General features: G+C 34.6%; 4 protein-coding genes and 1 pseudogene across 7 annotated transcripts; all 5 read right to left on the reverse strand.

The window, feature by feature from the left end:
- Positions 1-549: 549 nt before the first annotated feature.
- On the reverse strand, positions 550-2397 carry LOC104728189 (uncharacterized). The gene is made up of 5 exons (XM_087472585.1): positions 1774-2397; positions 1560-1693; positions 1279-1454; positions 676-1223; positions 550-600 (listed from the first exon to the last, which is right to left on the reverse strand). The coding sequence occupies exons 1-5, from the start codon at positions 2395-2397 to the stop codon at positions 550-552; spliced, it is 1533 nt and encodes a 510-aa protein (XP_087328711.1).
- A 1228-nt stretch (positions 2398-3625) lies between these two features.
- On the reverse strand, positions 3626-9691 carry LOC104723996 (aconitate hydratase 3, mitochondrial). Its single transcript, XM_010442438.3, has 20 exons — positions 8432-9691; positions 8237-8341; positions 7895-8055; positions 7711-7803; positions 7449-7634; positions 7178-7339; positions 6812-6956; positions 6573-6715; positions 6444-6500; positions 6272-6351; positions 6115-6190; positions 5808-5993; positions 5660-5727; positions 5441-5559; positions 5226-5347; positions 5032-5130; positions 4471-4950; positions 4280-4378; positions 3947-4189; positions 3626-3864 (listed from the first exon to the last, which is right to left on the reverse strand). The coding sequence occupies exons 1-20, from the start codon at positions 8682-8684 to the stop codon at positions 3796-3798; spliced, it is 2946 nt and encodes a 981-aa protein (XP_010440740.1). The 5' UTR covers positions 8685-9691; the 3' UTR covers positions 3626-3795.
- Positions 9692-11481: 1790 nt separating this feature from the next.
- On the reverse strand, positions 11482-12156 carry LOC147934314 (glutathione S-transferase T3-like; annotated as a pseudogene).
- Positions 12157-13476: 1320 nt separating this feature from the next.
- LOC104723997 (paired amphipathic helix protein Sin3-like 4) lies at positions 13477-15101 on the reverse strand. Of its 4 annotated transcripts, none has more exons than XM_087476480.1 (5): positions 14935-15101; positions 14427-14573; positions 14121-14301; positions 13836-13934; positions 13477-13753 (listed from the first exon to the last, which is right to left on the reverse strand). In XM_087476480.1, the coding sequence occupies exons 2-5, from the start codon at positions 14552-14554 to the stop codon at positions 13667-13669; spliced, it is 495 nt and encodes a 164-aa protein (XP_087332606.1). In that variant the 5' UTR covers positions 14555-14573; positions 14935-15101; the 3' UTR covers positions 13477-13666. The 4 variants fall into 4 exon arrangements, with proteins under 4 accessions (XP_087332606.1, XP_087332609.1, XP_087332607.1 ...); XM_087476483.1 differs by having other exon boundaries at positions 14121-14202; positions 14935-15095; XM_087476481.1 differs by having other exon boundaries at positions 13836-13928; positions 14935-15094.
- A 6037-nt stretch (positions 15102-21138) lies between these two features.
- LOC104723999 (eukaryotic translation initiation factor) lies at positions 21139-23239 on the reverse strand. The gene is made up of 5 exons (XM_010442444.3): positions 22903-23239; positions 22463-22637; positions 22245-22376; positions 21595-21660; positions 21139-21505 (listed from the first exon to the last, which is right to left on the reverse strand). The coding sequence occupies exons 1-5, from the start codon at positions 23097-23099 to the stop codon at positions 21473-21475; spliced, it is 603 nt and encodes a 200-aa protein (XP_010440746.1). The 5' UTR covers positions 23100-23239; the 3' UTR covers positions 21139-21472.
- Between the last annotated feature and the right edge of the window lie 1708 nt (positions 23240-24947).

Here is a 24947-nt window from a genome sequence, read left to right on the forward strand (position 1 = left end):
CAAGTGGGTCGATGAGGCTTTGTTGGATGAGGTGGAAACAATGAAAGAGTTCATATTAGAGACAATGAAGGTTGAGAAGAAGATGCAAATGGAGCTGCAAATAGAGCTTGAGAAGAAGATGGAAATGGAGCTTGAGAAGAAGATATTTGAGAGGATTGAAGATGTAAAAGCTGAATTCAAATCAAGGATGAATAGGATGATAATTGTTTTAGTATTTGGTTGTATGATCATCTTTGGTCTAGTTAAGCTAATATGATGACATTGTAAGTTGTTAAGGTTCAATGTTAAGCTAATATGATGACATTGTAAGTTGTTAAGGTTCAATGTTATGCTAATTTGGTAGAATTGTTGAAAAGAGATGTTAGAATTGTTCAAAGGAGACCATACAAATTTATTCAAAAGAGTAGAACATCAAGGCTTAATAATGTTCAAAAGACACATAGACCATACTAAAGCAGAACAACATATGTTCTGAAATAGGTCATAATACCAAAAAAAAAAAAAAAGATTGCGCCTTGTGCTAATCCTCCACATTACTTCATCCATCAATTACTTCTCTTCAGTAAGACAACCTTGAGTAGATTCCACTTGAGTTCCACCCTACAAATTTAATCAAATATCATAATCAATTGAGTGAAACAAAGAACAACCATCATATTAGAAAGTATAACTAACCTGTGTTGTATTCTTCTTATTCTTATTCTTCTGGTGGTACCTACAATTATGATCAGCTGCACCACATATCCCACAATGCATGATTCTCTTCTTTTGTTTTGGTTTCTTCTTGGTAGGTGACTCATGAGCACCTTTCTTCCTCTTTTTGTCTACCTTTTCATCATCCGGTCTTGGTGGTGGATGCACACTTTCACCACCAGTGCAAGGCCAATAGCGTGGACCTCTTTGTGGAACAATCCCCTCCGTGTAATTCTCCTTCCACTTGAAAGTTCGGAACCATTCACACACGTAGTCTTCAGCTTCCAATGTCTTCTTGAATATCAGTCCGTAAGCATGTTCGCAGGGAATTCCACATATCTGAAACTTCATGCAGGTACAAGTCCTTTCATTCAAATTGACTTTGTGTTTGTCATATCCCAGGTAAACTTCATAAGCTCCATTTGTGTTGGGATGTACAAAGCACAGAGAAGCTGCCTTATGCTCTTCAGCCAAGAAACGTTTCACATATGGAGTGCATATCCTTGACAAATACATGAATACACATAAAACTTTTGAATTCAATACAAAATAAATGAAAGATAAAAGAAATGTAATGTTACTAACCTTCGTGTGAATGAGAAAGTGCAGACAGCTTAGCAATCGGAACCATTGCAAGCCTTCGAACAACCTCCAGCATGGCCACAAATGGCTTCTCTCTTGCCTTGTTGATTGTACTATTGAAGGACTCCACAAAGTTGTTTTCCACATCCTCATAGTAGCTGCCAATCTTGTGGAATGCCCTACACCAAGTCTTTGGTTTAGTATTCATAACATCTTCATATAGGGAACTGTCATATGCATGGATCCTCTCAAAACTCTCTTAATAGTCTTTACTATTATAGCACCAAGCTAGATCCCATAGTAGTTTCTTCAGCCGCTTCTTATTCGGATGAATCTTCTTTAGATTACCATAAATGTGCCTAACACATTTTCGATGCTCAATCTTTGGTAACTTTAACTCAACAGCTTTAATCAAACCCTGAAACAAAGAAAACATAATTAACTTTTTGTCGATGCAACCTTTATCAAAACATAAAACATATCAAATCACATTATAACCTTTTGTCGATCAGACACCATAATGTAACCATCCCCATCACCTAACTCCAAGTTGATCTTCAGCCTATTCACAAACCATGACCAATTATCTGTGTTTTCAACTTGAACAACACACCAAGCTATTGGGTAGATATCATTGTCAGCATCTCTTCCTAAAGCAACCAGAAGCTGTCCCTTGATTTTTTCTTTCAAGAAACAACCATCAACTCCTATAAGTGGCCTGCAGGATTTTTTCCATGTTCTCCTAAGAACATCAAAGCATACATAGAATCGCTTAAACACATCCTGTCCAGCCTCGTTCTTCACCGTTTCAACCTCTACAATAGAACCTTGATTTGCTTCCAATATCTCGGCCCCATAATCTTTGAGCCGCTCAAATTGAGTGTCATATTCAAGCTCTATCCATCCCAATGCCTTTCTCCTAGCAGCTTGACATTGACCTCTAGTAACTGATATCTTCCACTTCTCCATTATAGTCTGCTCCATCTTCAAAGGCATGTAATAATCTGGTTCTTCTCTTATCTTATTTAGAAACAACCTAGCTATCACTGGCTTCTTAAACATTTCACACTCTCCATTAGGTACACAAATATGCTTCTTCGTGTACAATGTAATCCTCCACATCGACTCATTGTGCAGACATGCCGCATAAACTTTCCACATACATTTCCCCTTAGCACCAACACACTTAAAACCGATTCTAGCTCTATCGTACCTTTATTGCTTCAGGTTACAACCAGATACAAGTGCGTAGTCGAGAACACACTCCTTAAAAGTGATTCCATTGTAGAAGCTTTGACCTTTGTACATTGAACCATCACCACGAACGATGGGAGTTCCCCTTCTCGCAGCACCACTACGAACACGTTCCTCATCCTCATCGTCACTTTCTGGGTACACGTTATGACGAATCGATTCCTCGGTTTCGGTAAAATCTGTCGCCATCTTGTCGATATGAAACTCATCATGATCCTTAGCTTCTGCGTCGAAATCTACTCCAGGAGGCGGATTAGGAATGGGAACTAACACCATCGCCATTGCAACCGCCGAGAAGAAACGATTTCGGGAATTTAGGGTTCGTCGAGAGAGCAAAAGGGAAAGATCGATTTGGGATTTTATGATTTCTAGGTTTCCTTAGGTTTAGTTATCTAATCGGGTTGTAATTGGGTTGTAATCCGGTTTAATGTGGTTTAATATGGTATCATTTGGTTATTAAGGTTCAGAAGTTGGTTAAACAAAACAGTAAACCATTTTAACCAACACAATGGGGAAACGATATGAGTAAATCAAGTTCGATGGGGAAATAGGCGTAGAAGTATGGATTCGGGAGAAAATAAGTGGAGAATATAAGTCCGAAAGAGAACTGGTAAGATATCGAAAATCCATGGGGAACTGGCAAGATATAATAGTTGTGAGAGAGAAATAGTACGCACATCATTAATGAGGAAATATGGGCTTTTTTCTTCTTTGTAACGGCAAATGGGGCTTTGGGCTTTTTTCATACCGTCAGGCGTCAAGGTGATCGATTAATTAAACATCAATTTGAATGCGGGAAAAATCATACATTAGCCATAAAAGATAAAACGGTGCTAACGAAATAGGTCATTTATGAAAAGCACAAAACTGGTTTAAAAAAAAAAACAGAAAAACACACATATCTGTCAAAGAGAGGTTTATTATCTTCATGATCACAGTTGGACAAAAATTACAATATATTGTTACATCAAAGACACATTTAAAAGGTCCAAGTTTGCAGTGAGAACAAGCTTCAATAAAATTTTAAGAGCTTTGTTTATAATATAGTTTCAGTGGTTAAATCTGATCGTTTAGTGCAAATGAAAATAAGACATTATTTGAAGAACGTAAATAGATTTATTATGAATTTATTTCTGACATTATTCTAAAATTTGCCATTGGAAAAATTCACGAGAGCTCCATCTCAGTCAAAACAAAATTTACGAGTGAATTTCCTCAGTGTTTCTCGATAACTGGACTCAACTCACAAGTTTTCTCTAGGCTTCATCATTGCTTGCTCAAGTTTCTGATCACATATGGAAGTATGCCTCCGTGGTTGAAGTACGCCAGTTCCACCTATGCACAGCACAGTTACCATTAGTTTTTACAATTTCTTCACGAAAAATATTTTGCAAAATGGAGTGTACAAATATTATACCTCAGTGTCAAAGCGGACTGTGCAGGTGAAAGATTTTCCAGTGTCTGTAGTGACAGTAACATCTTGCCCTGGTCTTATCTCCGAGATATCGGTTGGGAGATGGATGGTGTAACGCTCCTTACCTGTCAATCCAAGGCTGTCTGCATCCTCACCAGACTTGAAACACAGTGGGATGATTCCCATTCCCACCAAGTTACTCCGGTGAATCCTTTCAAAACTCTTTGAGATCACTGCTTTAACGCCCTGCAAAAGACAACAATTTTGTTTCAGAGAAAAAACAAAAAAGCAGACAATATAGACACTAACTGCAGAGAGATAGAGGGAGGTTCGAACCTGTAACATGGGTCCCTTGGCAGCCCAATCACGGGAGCTACCACTACCATACTCGGCTCCAGCCAGAATAATGGTGGCCTCACCAGCTGCTTTATATTTCTGGGAACGCAGACATTATCATTACTTCATTACACAATCAATAATACACCCACCGAACTTCGTTGCGAAAATTAAGCTACCAAAACACTAACCATGGCTGCATCGAAGACAGAGAGCTTCTCTCCAGTAGGAATGTGAACCGTCTTGGGGCCAACTTCCCCATTCAACAGCTTGTTAACAAGTCTAATATTAGCAAATGTTCCCCTAGCCATAATTTCGTCGTTGCCACGTCGACTTCCATATGAGTTGAAATCTTTGCGGTCAACCCCCCGTTCGAGGAGAAACTTTGCAGCGGGGCTATCCTTGTGGATACTTCCAGCTGGAGATATGTGGTCTGTGGTGATACTATCGCCTAAGTTCAGTAAACAGTATGCATCCTTCACACTGCTAGGCCCTGGAGGATCCATGGTCATGTCCTTGAAGTATGGAGGCTCGTGTACATAAGTTGACTTGGGATCCCATGAGTATAGAGTATTTTCAGGAACAGACAGCTGATTCCACATCGGGTTTCCCTTGGTGATGGACTCGTAAGTAGCTCGGAACATGTCCGGTAACACACTGGACTGAACAACCTGTAACATATGCCCATAGAAAGTTTCATTAATGTGTGTACCTGGAGAGAAATACATTCAATGATTCTAAGTTGTAAGTACCTGAGCAATTTCCTCTGTGGTGGGCCAGATATCCCTGAGGAAGACATCCTTACCGTTCTTGTCCTTGCCAATGGGCTCTGTCTCAAAGTCAATATTAACCTGGGAAAGAAAACACATACATATAAAATATATTAGTTAAGTACAATCAAAAAGGAAACATATTGAACTCTTAAAAATTCCCCAAAACTGTGTACCGTTCCAGCCAGAGCATAGGCAACCACCAAAGGTGGAGACGCAAGGTAGTTAGCTCTTGTTAATGGATGAACACGGCCCTCAAAGTTCCTGTTCCCAGAGAGTACAGCCGCTGCCACAATGTCTGACAATACGCAAAGAAAATATTAAAATAATATTGCATGCCACTATTGTCTACAAAAGCTAACCAATTCCATTTTTTCAATCTCAGTAATACCATTTTCTGTAATGGCAGCTCCCACTGATTCATCAATTTCTCCAGAGTTCCCAATGCATGTAGTGCAGCCATAACCGACAATATTGAAACCTTGCTGGTTCAGAAATTTTTGCAGGCCGCTGCAGCAAGAGTACGAGAGTGCGAATGTTAAATGTGTCCACCAAAGCTCGAAATTACAAAGCATTAACTACGTGAAATGTGCAACATACAGGGCAGTACCTCTTTAGTAAGTATTTTGTAACAACTCCTGAACCTGGTGCAAGACTTGTTTTTGTCCAAGGCTTAACCTAAGGGTGGAATGATTAACTCAAGAATCAGAGATATTCAAAACATTACATAAGTTTAGTTAAATCTGGTGGAAACTAACCTGAAGGCCAAGTTCACAGGCCTTTTTTGCAACAAGAGCAGCACCAAGCATGACACTGGGGTTTGATGTATTAGTGCAACTTGTGATTGCAGCAATAACCACACTGCCATGTTTAAGCTCTGCAGGTTGTCCATTGAAAGAAAACTTTGCTACCTTCTCCTGCGCCTCCTTAGGTATAGCGAAACCCTGCCCAGAATGTACACATCGAATCAAGAAAGTAGTACCCACCAAGTGCGTCCACAGCAAGTTTATATCAAATAGGTGCAAAAAATAACTAGACATCCATATACCAAATATGATTGCTTACCTTGAATCCAACTTTACTGTCTAAACAATAGTGCCAGTCAGCTTTCATTTCTTTTAGAGGAACACGATCATGCGGCCTGTGAAAAGAAAAGAATATCATCATAGTGGTCAATCAATTAAATAGAATACTTAGTGGTTAAAACCAACAGATCTCACACCTCTTAGGTCCGGAAATGCAAGGTTCAACACTATCAAGATTTAATTCCAGATAAGACGAGTAGACGCGCTCTTGCTGAGGCTGAATTTATTTAAAAGACAAAAAAAATCGATTAACAACCAGAAGCAAAATTGATAAGAAAATTCCAAGATACACGAAGGACAAAGTCTCACCTCACTATAGTCAACAAACATGTTATTTGCCCGAAGGTATGCTTCAATCATGGCAACCTGCACCCAAGGAACTATGTCAGTTCAGACTCCTGAAAATATGCAACAGAAAAATTGAGGCCAAACATTCACCGTCTCATCACTTCTTCCTGTCAATTTGAGATATTGTAGAGTAACATGATCCACAGGAAAGAACCCCATGGTTGCACCATACTCAGGAGACATATTGGCAATTGTGGCCCTGTCAGCCAGGGACAGTTCACTCATACCATCACCTAAAATGCCAAAAAATAAAAATACTTAACATACTGTGGCCAACGAACACAAGTATACAAAACTTACGGGAAACGTGTTCAAGAAAAAGACTTTACCATAAAACTCTACAAACTTGCCAACAACACCATGTTTCCTCAGTATTTGGGTCACAGTTAAAACTAAATCAGTAGCAGTAACACCATTTCGTAATTTTCCGGAAAGATTGAATCCGACAACACCAGGCAATACCATACTCATGGGCTGTTAAAAACAGAACACTCATTAGTAACAGAAAGCTTGGATGAACTAACAAATTAATATACTGAAGCAGAGAACTAATGACACAAGGTGATCTTAGCATCTGACACAAATCCATGAAAGTAGCCTTCAAATTCACCAACAGTAGATGGGGAATAGTGTTTGACCAAAAAGAAAAAAATGGGGTATAGTCAAAACTCAAAAATAAGAAATAAATACTTTACCTGGCCAAGCATTGTCGCCTCAGCTTCGATGCCTCCAACTCCCCATCCAGCAACTCCCAACCCATCAATCATAGTTGTATGCGAGTCTGTTCCAACCACACTGTCTGGGTAGAGAAGACCTTGGGTATTGAACACAACTCTTCCCAGATATTCCAAGTTAACCTGAATTTAAATATCCAGACTTAATTGATACCAGATGAAAGCTATAAAAAGCAAGACAAATTTTAAGATGAACCAAGAGATTAGCGTAGCAAGCTGCAAGGGAAATTACCTGATGCACAATACCAGAACCAGGGGGCACAACAAGCATGTTTTGAAAAGCAGTAGAACCCCACTTAAGGAAAGCGAATCTCTCCTTGTTCCTCTGGAATTCAAGCTCCATGTTGGCTTGAACTGCATTCTCAGATCTAGCAACATCAACTTGAACTGAGTGGTCAATCACAAGATCCACTGGAACCTGGAAGGCATGATGGTGTAAATAAAACACCTAAGATAAAAACAGAAGAAATCAGCTGGTTGGACAAGAGATGTACCAACGGATTGATCTTGTTGGAATCACTTCCCAGTTTATTCATAGCATCACGCATACAAGCAAGGTCAACAACAGCTGGGACTCCGGTGAAGTCCTGCCCAAAACATAAGTTTCAAAAAAAAAAGGTTGAGAAATAGAAAACTACACATTAATGGCATATCTTCTAGACTAACTCCTTAGTTTACCTGCAGAAGAACACGGGCGGGTTTGAAAGGAATCTCGACTTGTTTAGGAGCAGTGTTCTCCCAGTCAATGATCTTCTCAACATCTTCCTTAGTGACTTGGAAGTTGTCACAGTTACGAATCGCAGATTCAAGAAGAATCCTGATGGAGTAAGGAAGCTTATCTGCATCAAAACCATATAAAAGATCAACAAAAAAAGAGGCTTTTCGTTGAACTGGTCTACTCTAACTACTTTTAGACTTGACTTAAAGCCAAATGGAAACAAAAAATAATCTGTTGCTTCATTCTAAACTAACTGACAAAATTGGGAAGCTATAGGAATTGGGTCGTTTCTTGAGACATACCAATACGTGGATCATTGAGAGCAGGCAAGCTGTAGAACTTTCCGAATTCGCCACCACCAGGCTTAGGAAGAGTGGTGAAGATCCCTTTGAACGGATGCTCTGAAGCTGAAACAAACACACACAGAAAACAAAAAGAAACATCAGTTCTTGTTCTCCATTTGCAAAATCCTCAAAAGAGACAAAATTCGAAATTACCCATGGAAGAGAAGGTTCTCTGGAGACGGTCTAAAACAGGAGAAACGGCTCTGATCTGAGAACCGAGTCGAATTTGAAAGGGCTTCGAGTGGAGACAGTGACTCAAACGAGGCAAAGAGGTTAGAAAAGAGCGGCGAAGAAGAAGATGAGAAGACACAGGGGGAGATCTCAAGGAAGATGAAGAAGGGAAGTAAGATCGAAAGGAGAAGAGAGCAGAGCGAGAAGAAGAAGCAGCAGCTCTGGATATATACATGATTTGATCAATTGGGAACGATCATGGAGTATGGGGGGGGGGGGGAATCTGACGTCGGAGATGATGGAGAGCTTAGGGCTGCGTGCCACACTCCTTTGGCAATATATACGAAATTACGAATGAGGCTTTTGTTGTTATGATTAATCCGCTCGACTAGACATATACTATTATCATTTTGTTATGAGATAAGGATCATTTCGGATATGAGATATGAGATAAGGATCACTTCGACTAGACTAGACTACACTAGTGATTTCGACCACGCTAATTAGCCCTGGGAGTTTGGTTTGTTCGGTTATTTTGGTTCCGTTATTTTGGTTTTTCGGATTTTCCTAGTTTTGAAAAATCTACCGAATTAGACTGAAATTAGGTTCGGTTCGGTTCGGTTCTCAAATAATTCGGTTTTTGGCCAAAAAACCGAAAGAACCGAATTAATTATTTGACTTGGGAAAACAAAACTTAACTGGGCCAAACTAAAATAAATAAAAAAGTCCCGTTATAGAAATTAAAGTAACAAAAACGGGCCCAGCCCAAATCATTGTTATTCTCACATGTTTGCCCTACCCGAACCCCTAGATGATCTAGGCTAGATCAATGACAGGTTCTTAGACGGCGACTGAAGAAGATGAAGGAGATCGGAGAGGAGAGATATCAGACAAGAAGGAGATCGAAGAAGAAGAGGAACAAGGAAGAGAAGATCTAAGAAGAATAAGATCGGTGAGGAAGAAGATGGGAGAGGAAGGAGATCGTAGGCGAAGAGAAGAAGAATAATAAGGAGGAGAAGAACGGAGACAAAGAAGATTGGAGACGAGAAGGAGACACATATAAAACTCTCAAGAAATCTTTACAAATCCTCTAACTTCAGCATGATAGAGCGAGAGAGAGTTGGCGATGGAGGATAAGAAATCAAAGAGTCGCCAATGGATACACTCGTACACATACGTTAATATTATTATATTAGGTTTTTTTTTTTTTCGGTTAACCGTTCGGTTAAGGGCAACCAAACCGAATTAACCGAAAACCGAATACAGTTTATATATGTCGCCGATCGGTTCAGCCTCCAAAACCGAAATCGAACCGAACCACTAAAATTTCGGTTCGGTTCGGTTTTTTCTCCCAGGGCTAACGCTAATGATTTCGACTAGACTAGACCACTTCGATATGATATAAAGATCATTTTGTTAATAATTTATAGTCTTTTTGCTAATTTATTCAAAAATAAAAAATTTAATACAATAAAGCATCAACATATACTATTATCCACCTTTTAATGACAAGCTAGACTTTATCGTACTTCGATTCAAATCATGGAACACATGTAGAAGGAAAAGCATCACCATGGTAGAGTCCGTTACTTCACACAAATAATAATAATTTACAGTTAAATTGTCTCTTTAACACCATGGTTCGCTAATGATTTTAAATCGAGCTTGTACGACTCCAAATGCATGCTCGATGTCCTTCCGACATTCTTCTTGATGTTGTGCAAATAATTTGTCTAGTTCACTTTGAGGAAGATGAATTGATTTAATGAAAGTTGGATAAAAATAATAGATACCATCGGCTAGATAGTATGCCATACTATACGGATTTTGGTTCACAAAAAGTTCACTTTTGGCGTGTTTCCTTGTTCAACATCATCGAACAATGGTGAACGATCTAGAACATTTATATCGTTCAATGTGCCCGGACACCAAAAAAAACATGTCAGATCCAGAGATCATGGGATGCAACAACTTCAAGAATAAGAGTGGTGGTTCTCTTACCTCTCCAAGTAAATTGGCCGTCCCATGATGTAGGACAATTTTTCCATTCTCAGTACATACAATCAATACTCCCAATCATCCCCGAAAACCCCTGCAGCTCGCTAACATGCAAAATTCTTTGTAGATCGTCTTGAGTTGGAGCTATGAGATATATTTCCTCATACAGTTTAATGATTCTTTTACAGAATCTACGCAAGCACTCTAATGTTGTAGAACTTTGATGTACTCATCAACTGCGTATGCTGCCATACAATAGGCTAACATTCGCATGGCCGATGTACATTTTGTTAGTGGAGATATACCTTCTTTACTGGTTGCGTCAACTCGTTTGGGTGAAGTAGTTGTCACTTAGAGATAGGTCTCCAACGATCCGAAGAAAAACATGTTTTCGCATACGGAATCACCGACGGAACATTGCATCATCATATGTAGGTTGATTAGCAAAGTAGTCGTCAATCAATATTTGGTTTGCTGCTACATGATATCTCTTGATGTACTTTCTTTTGTTGCGAGGTGGATAATCATCTTTAATATTTTTGCGACGCTCTCTAATCCAGTTGATGATATACCTCTCTTCAATTTGAAATTGTCTTTTGTAAACTTCCATATCAAAAGAAAATTCTGATGGATCCATTGAATTTTTGTTTAGTGAGATGATCTTTATAATATTGTTTCATCAATGGAAGAATGTGTTTCAATTTATAAAAAATCGAGTGGTTGAAAAAAAAAAGATCATGTGGTTGAAATCCAAGAGATAAGATTACATTTTCGTCAATAATGGAGACTATGGAATACTAACAAAGAAAACATTGCATGAAATGACAAAAAAATACATTATTGCATGAAATGACAATCAACCATTATTGCACATTACAATAAAAAGTAAGTAAGTGTAATCATACACTTGACAACCACTAATTTCCAAATAGCTCTTGGCCTAACTTCTCCAACAGCTCTTTGCTCTGGTCATCGAGATGTTCTTTTTCACTTAGCTTCATAAACATTTTCATCTTTTTCAGTTGGTTTGCCTCCTATTGTCTCTTAGCTATTTTTTCCAATTGTTCTAACTCCTACTCCTTCAGTTACTTGTATTCATTACACTCTTCATTAACGACATCTAAGGCTGCACCCTTACCTTTTTTTTTTAGTTCTTTTTTAGCTTCATCCATCCCCATTGGACAAACACTAGATCCTACAGAATTACAGGTAACTTGCATCACTTTCGTGGGCTCTCTTAGATCCACTGCTTCCAGACCCAGTATTTCCTCCTACCTGAATACCATAACGTGGTTGATCACGGACAGCGAGCCATTATGACATTAAATTGAAATGCCCATTCTTACCACTTGAATACAGTTCATGTGCTTTGGTTAATACATCATTCTCTGACCGTCCACTTTGTTGCATATGCTTAGCATTGTCGTAAGCACCAATTCATTTGCCCAATTTTTCGTTCACATAGTTGAAATGATTTATGCACGAAACTCCATCACACGGAGGATCAAATGAGCGATGCTCATTACAATACTCAGCAATTTTTTCCCCAATATGAATTCACTCTTTTGGTTTCTGCCAACAATGCTCTCTGTTCCATATTTAATCCATCCACTCAATAAAACCAAATTTTGCTCAGTTGTCCATTTGGGATTCTTCCGACGAGTAGAAGTTAAAATCTTCTGTATTTGGAGTGGCTTCATCAGGACCATTTATCCCTCCAAGATTTATTTATGTAGAAAATCCGGGAAATTCAATTGCTCTAAGAACATTTTCATTATCCATTGGAGGAGGTGGTTGAGATGATATGGCATCATTGATCCATAATATTGGTGATAGTTTGGAACAGATGATGACATAGGAAAATTTGGTGAAAAACCATAATTTGGAATATTTTGAGGTTGGTTGAAAGAAGAATTTTGAAATTGATAATTGCTAGGATTTGGATAGGGAAAAGAATAATTAGTAGAATTTTGCATGGAATTATTGTTGGAATTTGGATACGGAAAAGAAAAATTAGTAGAATTTTGTGTAGGATTATTGTTAGAATCCATTCACAAAAAAAAAAACCAAAGATAGAAAGCAAGAGTTTATTGGAGAATAATAAGAAAATTACGGTAGAAATGATATTTTTTTATGTATCTGGATGAAATGAACCAAGTGTCTATTTATAGAGTTTAAAAATTTATGAATTTCCATATAATTTTACATTTATTTGGTATATAATAATTGATCCTAAATAGATAGGATGAGATAAAAAATCTCTAAAATCAGAACCGCGAATTACAATTTAACAAGTGTCATAACAAAAATAATAATTAAGGAAATTCACAGTCAAACTGTCTCTTAAAACTAAACTACAAGATTATGTATAAGTGGGAAGGATTTCTAATTGATACTTTAAGATGACAACAACTAGATGGCTCCTTTGATTCAGATTTTAAGCTATGTTTTACCAAAATTTGATATTGCTTTATTCTTTTTCTATTGGTACAATTTTTTTTTTTTTTGAAGAATAACTTAAAAACTAAATAAATATTTTAAAGTATTTATTACTTTTAAAATATATTGTCAAGGTTATGAGTATTGACAAAAAAGAAGCAACTTTCAAACAAAAATGAAAATGTTAGAAGAATATAAGTCAAGAAAGCGGCATATATATATATATATATATATAGAATTTGAAAATAAATTTTCATACGAGATGAACAAAAAAAGTAGAAAACTCACTACGACAATTTGTTAGACATTTAGACCATACCTTTGCATTTTTACCTAATATATCCAAAATATTCAACCAAATAGAAAGATTATACATAGTAATGAAAAGGTAGTGGAAGTTGCGCACAATTTTTGAAAAAATAAGTTACTCTCTCCGTTTTTAATCAATTGTCGTTTTCGAAGTTAATTTTGGTTTCAAACTAGTTGCCGTTTTATGTTTATAATATATTTTTAAAAATAAATTTTCCAATTTAATCTCTATTTTTTTAGATTACGAATTAATGATATCAAATAAAACAACACATTAATTAGGGATAAAACATAAAAATTAAACATTTTTTTAATATGTGTGAAAACCCTAAACAAAAACTAAAAAAACCTGAGAGAGTAAGTATTATTCATAGTAACGGTTTAAACGATAACAATATAACTAAATAAGGTACTAGTTTAAGTACTAGTTCAACAACAAACTGGTGGTACAACATGGATTCATTGCATATTTCATTCTCTCTTTCGAGGGAGATTCTGAGGGAGAAAGTGATAAAACTCCACACGCAAGTCGTGATGATCTCGAAATAGGATAGTTACCTACAAAATAAGCATTCCGTCGAATCCAAAACATGCAATTCACGACCAATAAAAAAAGTTTTAATATAATATGTAAATATACCTCATGGCAGATCTCATCAGTGCTCTTTTTTTCCTTCATAAACATGTCCATAATATTCACAAATGATTTGTATATACGAACATCGTCCTGAAACTGTTTCTACGGATATATGACATGTAAGAGAAAGTGGAACATAAAACATTAAAGAGAAACATAATTTCTAGTAGAGCTAGACTACAAAATAGTTATATTTAGTTTAGGTTCTTATAAAACTGATAGCAAAAAAACACTAAAATTCACGATATAAAACTAATATTTATGTATCTAAAAAGTGTGTATATCTACCTTAACCTTCTTGACAAAATCAAGAGCTTTCCAATACTCATCAGACATTATTGGTGTAGTTTGTTCACCGTCCAGTTTTATCCTGAGTTCCTTAGGCAAAAATGGATTGAAACCCAAAATCAGTTCCTTGTCTTCCTTAAAGAGTTCTCTCACCACTGATCTTACAATATACGAATCCATCCTACCATGAAAATACTTTCAGATTATTTTGTTCAGTCCCCCCACAATACAAACATCTTACGTGAAAAAAATTTGAAATTTCTTTAAAAGCAAAACCCGTTATACATTAACACTGAAAATATATACCTCCTAGCTGTGAAAGCTGTCATGACCTCAAGAAACCTTATGTAGACGTCACGTTTGTTTTGAAGTTTTTTCTTCACAATCTTGAGATACTCCTGTGGGTTAGTTTTAGTTGGCCTCGATGCGACCATGGTTCACAATTTGTCAATGCTTCATTATACCCATAAAAAGAGGAAAGACATAAGATCATTGTAGGTGTTCCAACATTACAATAATGGAATGCAATCAAAGTTGTAGTAATCAAACTCGAAATCATCCGAATTATAAACAAGTGTTAAAAACTAGTAACGAGAGAACAATCAAATGAAATATTGCAGTGGAATTTGAAGAAAACATAATAAAAACTGAAATATCATCATCCTAATATTATTATAGATTATACTTTGAAACAAGTGAGAGATGCTCAAAGAAAAATTTGAAAACTAATAACAATAATAACATGATACAATAAAGAGAAGCATATTATACAATAATCAACACATGATTCATCTAGAGGGGAGAGATTCCTCACCTCACAAGAAACCCCGGAGAAGTGTTAGGCTTTACCAATAATTAATATGAAACTTATATATAAAACATATACAAAGAAGCAATCTTCATTTTAGGGTAAAATATTATGTTTTTACTCCTTTTTAGTGTTCTTCATCTTTTTATTTGACCAGTGGGTGACATGAGGAGAGATTTTCTGTTATCTCTTTATTAAATTTATAATTTTGAGCCATGGTTGAAATTGTTGTGATAATTTTAAATTAATATGTAATTAATTTTTACAGTAGTCAATGTCAAAAAGTAGAAGGAAAAAAATTCTTTATTGAGATTTATTCAAGCTTTGATGAATATTACCTTCTAACAGCAATCCATATGTACCCTAAATTGAAGTGTATAAGATTTAGTTTATTTTAATATAGTAATGTATTAAATACCTTTTTTACTAAATAGATTTTCTATTAAGTTTTTTTCTTTAAATATATATGAGATGTTGATTTGATGGGATATAATTTAATTTAAGAATGAATTTGGTAACAAATTTAAAAAATTTGACTTACATATATTTAAAATATGAAAAAGTAATTTGATTTAAATGTGGGATGTAATTTGGTTATTTATATGGTGTTTATCTCACAATTAAATAGAAAAGAAAACATTGAATTTAGTTGACCATATTTAAGACCGACTAAACAACAAAGTTAAGAATAAAATTAGAAAAATAGTGCTGAGTTGGCACTCTAGATGGAGAGAGTTCATTTTGATTTTGAATATATTAGGTTAGACCCGCGCTACACCGCGAGATACTTAGATACATTTAATTATTGAAAATATGATTTTTTTTTTTTTGGAATTGGAGAAGATAGAAAAATGCACCAATAAATATAAATAGAAAAAAATCTCAAAATCAAATCAAGGATGCCTTAATGTTTACATTTAAATCAGGTAAAATTGTTTATATAAATAGCCTAACTAACCCTGATTTGAATATATTAGAGTAGTTTGAATTATTATTATTATTATTATTATTATTTTTTTGTTACAACAAATGAAACAGATTAGCTCAGTTGAGGCAATTGGGAACAAAATTGTTTACAAAAGTAATATTACCGTTCATGGGATACATCAAAAATTGCATCATCGATACTACCATTTTGGCTCCTTTCGCATATTTGGAAGGCTAGAAACAACTCTGTTTTTAATGATTATTGGGAGGGGGGGGGGGGCTCAAAGACTGTACTACTCTCAATTGCTGAAACAAAAGAATGGATAAATATTACAAAAAATCCTGATTCTCATGGGCATGAAAGCAGACATACACAAACAACACAAACTACTTGGACCCCGCCCATTTTTCCTATGTTGAAGTGTAACTTTGATGCAGGTTTTGACATTGACAACCATACAGTTACGGGTGGATGGATTGTAAGAAATTATCAAGGACATGCACTGGTTTGGGGTGCACAGAAACTTTCTGAAGCCGAGAATTCATTGGAAGCTGAGGCAAAAGCATTATTATTGGCTCTGGAACAAACATGGCAACATGGATATAATTCTGTCATTTTTGAGGGAGATAATGAATATTAATATAAGTTGATCAATGGTACTTTAAAGAATGCTTCACTATCAAATCTATTGCAAGATATCAAGTATTGGACTACAAAATATAGCTTGATTAGTTTCAAATTCGTTAAACGTGAAAACAATCATGTAGCTCATACTTTAGCGAAATTTGGCTGTAGAGATCAAGAGTCTTATATTGAGTCTGTAATGGTACCTGAATGGTTACATACCCCTCTTTGTAATGATATTTTCTAAATCAATATAAGTTCTATTTGAGTAAAAAAAAAAAAAAAGTAATATCATGTGGTTGTGTACGAACTTGTCGTGCCAAATGATCCGCAAGTTCATTATCCTTCCTAGAAATCAGGGTCAACGAGTAGTTTGAATTTTTGGTGTAATTTTTGTAATTTTTACAAATTTTATAACATAATTGTTATAAAGTGTTTTTATATCGATCTTATTTTCGGGTAACTTCAAACCACTGTGTTGGAAAAGATCAGTACATGTTAATTTTTTAGTACCATCATATTTGGATCATTTTTTAATTGCTTCAATCATCTAGGGTGTATATATATTTGATCATATCATCACCTACGGGTTTGGTTTTCATTATTCTTTTTATATTATATTTTTTCTATATTTTTTATTTTATAAATTAATATATGCTGTTTAGAATCAAGTATCAGAATTAATTAAATTTTTGATAATTTTTTTTCTTTTTCCTATTATTATTTGCATCATCGTATGATACTTGAGGTTTTAATTTCATAAATTAAGTTTTTGAATATATTTTATTTCATATGATACAATTTCCATTATCTGAATGACAAACTAAATCCACACTAGTCGTCTAATGCAATATTATGCAAGTTAAGCAATAATTATGAACAAAACTGATACCAAACTTACTCTAAGCACACACAAATTATCTCCACCAAAAAAAAAGTACACTAAGATTATGAGATTAGCTCTAATAGGCTATGTAAACATCATCAAGAGACGAAGACTAATATCTGGCATGATTTCAATCTTATACCTCAATGACAAAGCCAAATCATTTCCATCACTGATTAAAATCATCTTTTGAAAGTCGTGTGACCTGAAAATAAATAATTTCCTAATTATCATCAGATGTAAGAAAACCAATCAACAATATATAAGAAACAAATCATCAAGTTATTATTCTTTAATGAACTAAAGAACATCATGAGAGTAACATATGAAAAACAATGATCGAAGATATTACGAACCTATAAGCCTAGATTAGAGCATCTTCTCCACTGGTCACTGCACAATAATGACGTTGACTCAATGTCAAATAATAAAATTAGCCAGATTTATGAACTGGAACAAAATCCAAAAAGGTCTCTCTATTCTTTTGTTTTTTTTACAACAGAAACATTACATAAAAAACCGCAGAGAATTCTCTTAGAATCATATATGATGTAGCAGTTACCTTTGAAGTATTTCACCCAAAAGTTCACCGCCTTGGCATAGCCTAACCAAAGGAGATAAAGAAAGTAGATTAACTACTTTCATCTCAATCGTTCAGTGGAAAATGATAAGGAGCCATGGAAAAGAAAAGTCAAATCTGAATAGGTGTATGTGATAAGGAGATTCACAAACAGCCTCCAAACCAAACTAAAGCAACATGTTATGGTACTTTCACATGGCGATTAATGTACCCGACAAGATCCTATCTCCAATCTACAAAAAATCAGCTAAACACCAAAGATAGCTTCGTAAAATCAAAACCCACAATTCCAATTTCACAATTATCCCAGATTCAGCCAAATACCAAAGATCAAGAAAACATTCAAAATTCAAACTTCGATAGCTTCGTCTAATCGAATCTGGTCCTTGTCCACATCCATCTCTTGAAGCTTCTCAATCAAACCCTCTCCAATCGACATTCTTTAGATTGTCCTCCACCCGAGTCATTGAGTTCCAAAAACCTCTGAGAAATCTTCAAATCCCCATGCTCTAGATCAATTGTGGCTTCTCATAGAACAATACAAACGAAGAAAAGAAGGAATCGATCGACAGATAGAAGAAGAAATTGACATAGAAAAGAAGAAAAAGAAATCGATGGGTCCACCTTGTAAAAAAAACAATGACGTGTATTAATAGTTATAATTTTATTGGTTACACATTTTATCTGATGTGTCAACTCCTCTTTCAACTAAAAGACTGATGTGTGAGCTCTACAGAAAAATACATTCTATTTTTATTGTATTGATGCTTCTCATCAGTTAAATAAAAATAAATGTATAATATAAAGTGCTACAATTATATTTTACAACCAACAAAATAAGTTATTGAAGATACCATACATACAAAATCATATACTCTTTAACTTAGATGGTTCATCATGCAATCACCTGATTTTGAAAATTTACATAGATGGAAATCTAAACTTATGGGACTAAATATTTGCTTAGCTGAGACTACAAAATTGATATACATCTCCCAAAAGAATGAAAAAAACAATTAAGTAAATCAAAAGAATGAAAAAATTCCAATCTTTTATCTTATAAAGCACAAGTCACTTGTGCAATTAAATTGTGACATTTGGCAATTCACTAAAAATAAAACAAATTAAAAAAATAAAAGCATATATTCAAGAACTGAAAAAATTAAACGTAAAAGTAATTAAAAGCACAAAATCCTCGTTCTAAAAATTTCTAAATTTTCTCATCGAAAACTACCACGATTCTTAAAACCGTTCCCCGACTTCCTCTATTATAAGAACTCAAGTGGAACTGTAATTCATCTTTATATATCTCCCTTCGCATCTCTTGCACCACTTTATTCGATTCATGGATAAACGTTTATCTCAATTCCATTCGCTCTACACTTTACCTAAAATATATGCGATCCTCTTTGCTGGAAACAAAATGAAGATGTTATTGGATTATAGTAAGTTCCTAACTGAATCTATAAAAAAAAGGAATGGAAGATGAAGAGCCCTTATATCCGAAGTTGCGAAGTTATGTCAAAGATAAACCTGGAATAACTCTCGGCATATTAAAGTTATTATCGTGGATGAAAAGGTACTAAAATCTGATATTTGTTTGGTTACACTGATTAATTAGTTTACATTACATGCACACCCATATATGTCTGTGGATCATATCAAAATACACACAATTTTAGAAAATCTTTGTAGTAGATAAGTATAAATTAAAACATTCGTCAAACGGCAGTTGATTCTAAATTCATGAAATGATCTACAGGAAGGAGAGTGTTAAACGCCACTTTATCATTGCTGCAATTGCTGCAGTGATATTATGGAGGTAACTTCTTCAGACCATTACTCAAAACTGCTAAATATTCAACTTATCTTAGGTGTTATTGATCAAATTTAGTTAGAAGTTAGAACGTTGCGCTAATCAAATTTTCATCGCTTGGTTATAATTCTTTAGATAATGACATTATATGTATGGATCTCAAAGTTTACGTTTATTTAACAGAAAGTGTACTTTGTTTGCAATTTAAAACCACATTGTCACTTGATATGCAGTCAAATCCTTTTTTTGTTAGTAGTATCGATCGACTACATTGCTCTTAAGTATACTAATAAGTGTGTGTGTCACTTTTGTTATCGAGTTTACTAGCCACGCTAATGAGAAATTAATTATTTTTTAAAAAGACTATGTGACATTATGAGGATTCAAACTGGAAGAAGATTCAAGGAGCAAAGAGGAAGAGAAAAAAAACAGACACGTAGAATAAGAGAAAGAAATAGGAGGTAATTTAGGAGCTCTCATTACTAGGAAAATGTAATTTTCCAGATTATTAAAATTCTAGTTACTGTGAAGTATAAATATTAGATTATCTATTTCTTCTGCCTTTTTCCTTTTTCACTTTCTTCTTATTTGTCTCTCAGAGAAAAAAAGATTGATTTGTTTTATTGAAACAAAATGAATTTCCGTGCATTGCACGGGGCTAATACTAGTACATTATAACTTACAAGTTACAACAGAGCAGAATAATGAGTAGAACAAAGTAATATTAATTGAAAGAAAACAAACAATCATTTTTTTTTTTTTGTGCAAACAAATAATCATATATATTGACAAAAAAGGACATAATAACTTGCACAGTAGTGCAGAATAATCAGTAGAACAAAATAATAATCAGCATAAGAGAACAACAAGTCAACCGAACATCTTACCAATGTAATAATAGGAGAATGGTACGACTCCAACATAAGACAAGCCAAACCAATGCAATACTCAGATTGGAGGTCCAAATGAAGACTACACGAAACCAAATTCTTTAGTGACAAAAGTAATCTCTGAATCTATTAATTTGTTTTTCACGGTATCCGGCACCAGAGCTTCTGCCCACACGGGTATATAGGATTCATCATTCTCATACATAATAAAAAAGGTTGGTGGTACAAAGTACAAACCATAGTACCTGTCCCCTTGTTCCAAGCCATTTGAGGCATAGTTGACCACCTATGAGCCTAGAATATACCGATTGACCGAGGAACTTAATTTATTGAATTGAAGAGTAACACAAACCAAAAGACATAAAAGGTACACCCACAAAGACTGTACCAACACATCCGAATCTGGAAACAATGATGCTATTAGAAGTGCTCATCCTTTTAGCCCTTTTATATCAGAGGGATCTCAGAAAATGGATTATCACCATCAATACCAACCATGACAATCGCATTAAACAAAAAATACAAAAACAAAGGCAATTTTAGGAATCCCCCCATAAAGAAAAAAAATACAAAAAATTAGAATTATGTTGCTACGAAGAGAGTAGTATCTCTCTATTTGTCCAAATTTGATGCTTTCAAAAGAGATTTATATAACTGAAGTTAATTAAAATGAAATTCTTTTTCATGAAACAGAAAACTTTGTAGAGTTACACCTCAAAGTGCGTGTCCCTAAAGGTCTCAGCTATTTTGAGTAAACCGACCAAACAATGCAAGAAAAAGCCATCATATTGCATCTTCCTCTCGTCTCACACTGGTTTCTTTAGACACTGAACCGGCTTCTTCTCGAATCGTCCTGCACAGTGACACCGATTTATTAAGCCACATGAGGAGGGGTAAATCATGAACAAGAAGATGATAGCAACTAAAGAAAATTGTAATTACATGGTTAGTGAAAGCTATCTTGTCGGTGACATCAAGTATCTCCTTCCACTTTTTCCCAATACCCATCTGGATTACAATAACAAACAACAAGTAGTAAATTAGGTCAGATATTTTCATTAACCAATCTTAACATACAGCCAAATTCTAAAAAGATTGTCCTTTGGCGAAAAGAGCTATGTTTACTACATATATCTTAAAATAACGCACACCATATAAATGAAAAAAATAAATAATACGTTTAGGGGGTAATCCAAAGTAGTAGGAGTATCTCAATCATCAGTAGCTGGTAAAACTTATAAGTAGTAGTAATAAAGCAAGAAGCTACTAGTTGGTAAACCAGATGTAGTTAAGCTCGCAATAGTCAGTTCAATACGTATCATTGAGAACATCCAGCGTGTTAGCATATTCTAAACCTTCCACAGCTGGACTTGTTGCTATTTACTACATAGTAGGCAATCAACAAATGCAACAAAGGTAATTTTGTTTAATGAGCGGACCACTTTGTACACAATACACCAGCAAAAGGAAAAAAATGGAACACGATAACCAAACTAAATTCAGAGATCCCACCAGATTACAACTAGAAGAAAACAACAAGAACAAGCACAGCAACATCAACATGAATATAAAGAGAAGACAAAACATCATACCAGAACAGCTTCATTTGATTTCGTCCTTGTCCATAATGAGAGCTTGTCTTGCTTGGCACCAGGGCGGATGCTAGCAACCACACCACATATCTCATCCGCCTCATCAAATTGCTCCCCAATTAAAGCCATCAACTGACGAGAGAGAGAGAACTTAGTTGGTTAAAAAAGAAGAAGCAGCCACATATAATAGTCCAAAACACAAGAGAGAATGTAATTACAGTTTCAAGCCAGCCTTTGTTCAAAGCCACATTCCTGTCAGTAGAAACAACCCAAGTCCACTTGCCTCCATTAGCACACTCTGGATCTTCCCACTTAGGCTCAACACCAGCTTTGAACAAGTGAATCTCAGCATTCGCTTTCAATTTGCTAGTCTGGAATATAGTCTCGTACAAACTGCACAAACAACCAAATCAAATCAAAATCCTGAGATTCTTATCTACTTAATCGATCTAGACTCTCTATAGATTGACATAGATCGAGAGGTAAACTAAATCACATCTTCATCTTCTTCTTCGGCGTTCACAGAGTATTATATATACAAATCCCAGATTCAGAAGAAATCTCATTCAACAAAGCAACATCGGAAACGAATACAAAATCTATAGAAGAGGGAGGTCGTGTTGACATCAAAAAATAAGGAGAAGAGAGAAACACAAACCCCCAAAAATCTTCGACGGTGTCGAAAGTATAGGCTTTGCGAAGAGAAGCTCCCCAGGCGGCGCCTTTCTTTGATTGGTTATCGAACCAGAAACTCCACTTCCTTTCGAGCTCGTGCGGTTGTTTCTCCGCCTCAGTCGCCGGTAACTCCTCAGCCGCCGCCGGGAGGGGCTCGTTCACAACATCTTCGGTCGCCATATTCTTCGCAAAAGTTTTTGTGTTTGGTTTTCTGAGGTATTATCTCTCTCTCTCGAGATGGGTCAAACCGAGATACTAGTATTTGGGATACTTGAAAGGCTTTTTCAGGACTTTGTTGGGTCTATTTTGGGCCGGTCCATTATATGGAATAGTTTTTTTTTCTACATAATATGCCAATATGGTTTGGCTTTTTGGACTGCAAAATAAATTTGTGCTACTCGAGTACTCTTGAAATTTGAGTGTGCGAGGTGATACTCTGTGTAGCACAGAGTGTTTGAAATTATTTTACGTATATTTTGAATGCATAAATATTTTAGTTGATGTGTTTTTTATAGTTTTGAAATTTAAAAAAGTGTTAAGTAGTATATTTGGTTTACGTGCATGGTAGGTTAAAATATATTTAGATAAGTATGTTGTTTAGACATCTTTAATCTTTTGTACGGTAATAGATATAAAATGATCGTTTTGCAGTTTTGAAGCGATAACGGTACGTTTAAAAGTGTTAAATCCAAATATCATATTTTAATTTAGTTTTAGTTTGGACTATTACACGTATATACACTACACGTAACTATTTTAGAATAGCAAAAATATCTCGTCTCATCCCGTCTTGTCCTGTCCCGTCATGTTTTATCTCGTCCCTAGCCGTAAAATTTTTTATGTCCTATAACTGTTCTCTTTTAAATAATTAACTATTAGATAATTTTTATCGTCCAAACATTTTGGATAAGAAATAACTAAATTGGGTGCTTTTCTCAAATTTTTTGACATATTATTTATTTCCTTCTGCAATAGAAGATTTGTTCATAGTAAATAAATTAAACAGCTACTTATTAATATCCAATTTTGCATAAATATATAGTAATACAATATTGTCAACCAATTGTATTATTGAATTTTAGAGTTTTAAATACTTATTTTAGGTTAATTAGAAATACAAATATAAATTGAATTTTCTTTGCTTCTTTTTTGTTTCTTAAAAATGATTTTTTATAATTTTTCTTTAACAACACATGTAATCCATGAAATAGTTTATTTTCATAAATATATATTATTTTTATTTATGATTACAAAATACAGTAGTTACATAAGATTTTAAAGATATTTCTTGCATATCTTGTGTTTTAGAGAGTATTTACAAATAAGTTGATTTTAGATATATTTTATATATCCATTAAAATAAATTTGAATTGATTTTTATTAATTTCACATATCTTATATATTAATTAACTTTATATTATTAAGGCTATAATGAATACTTTACTATTTTAAAATACCTTTTAAAATAATTTAATTTTTATTTTAAATTGTAATTACTTAATTGTTTTCAAAATTAAACTGGATTTATTTCTTTGTTCCTAAAACTGTGAGGAAAAATATGCACAAATATTAATTTTAATTTCCTTTTTTTTTTTGTTTTTTCCTAAAATATTTATAAATAATCATAAATTTAAATTTGAGATATTTCAATGGTTAAGAACTATTGTATTTATAGTGATATTAGGTATATTTAGATATATATTTAGAAGTTTATATTTTATATGTCAAGTCTCCTAAAAATTATCTTGTTTCCAGTTTTGTTATAACTAAAATATGAATATTTCATGTGTAAGATTATCTCATAAGATTGTTTTAGATTTGCAGTTAATGAAATCTTGGCAATCTAGCAATTTTGTAAGATTCGGAAATAAAAATATATGGTTTAAATTAAAACCATTGAAAAAATCAGTGGCCAAGATTTAATTTTATTTTGATAATCGACGGTAAGTATTTGAAGAGAAAATTGGATCAACTAATCAGGTATTAAATGACTTGCGCGTATCCGATTTGATTTGAAAGGTTAGAGAA

This window comes from Camelina sativa, chromosome 11 (genome assembly GCF_030686135.1).
Source record: "Camelina sativa cultivar CO46 ecotype springtype chromosome 11, ASM3068613v1".
NCBI lineage: Eukaryota > Viridiplantae > Streptophyta > Magnoliopsida > Brassicales > Brassicaceae > Camelina > Camelina sativa.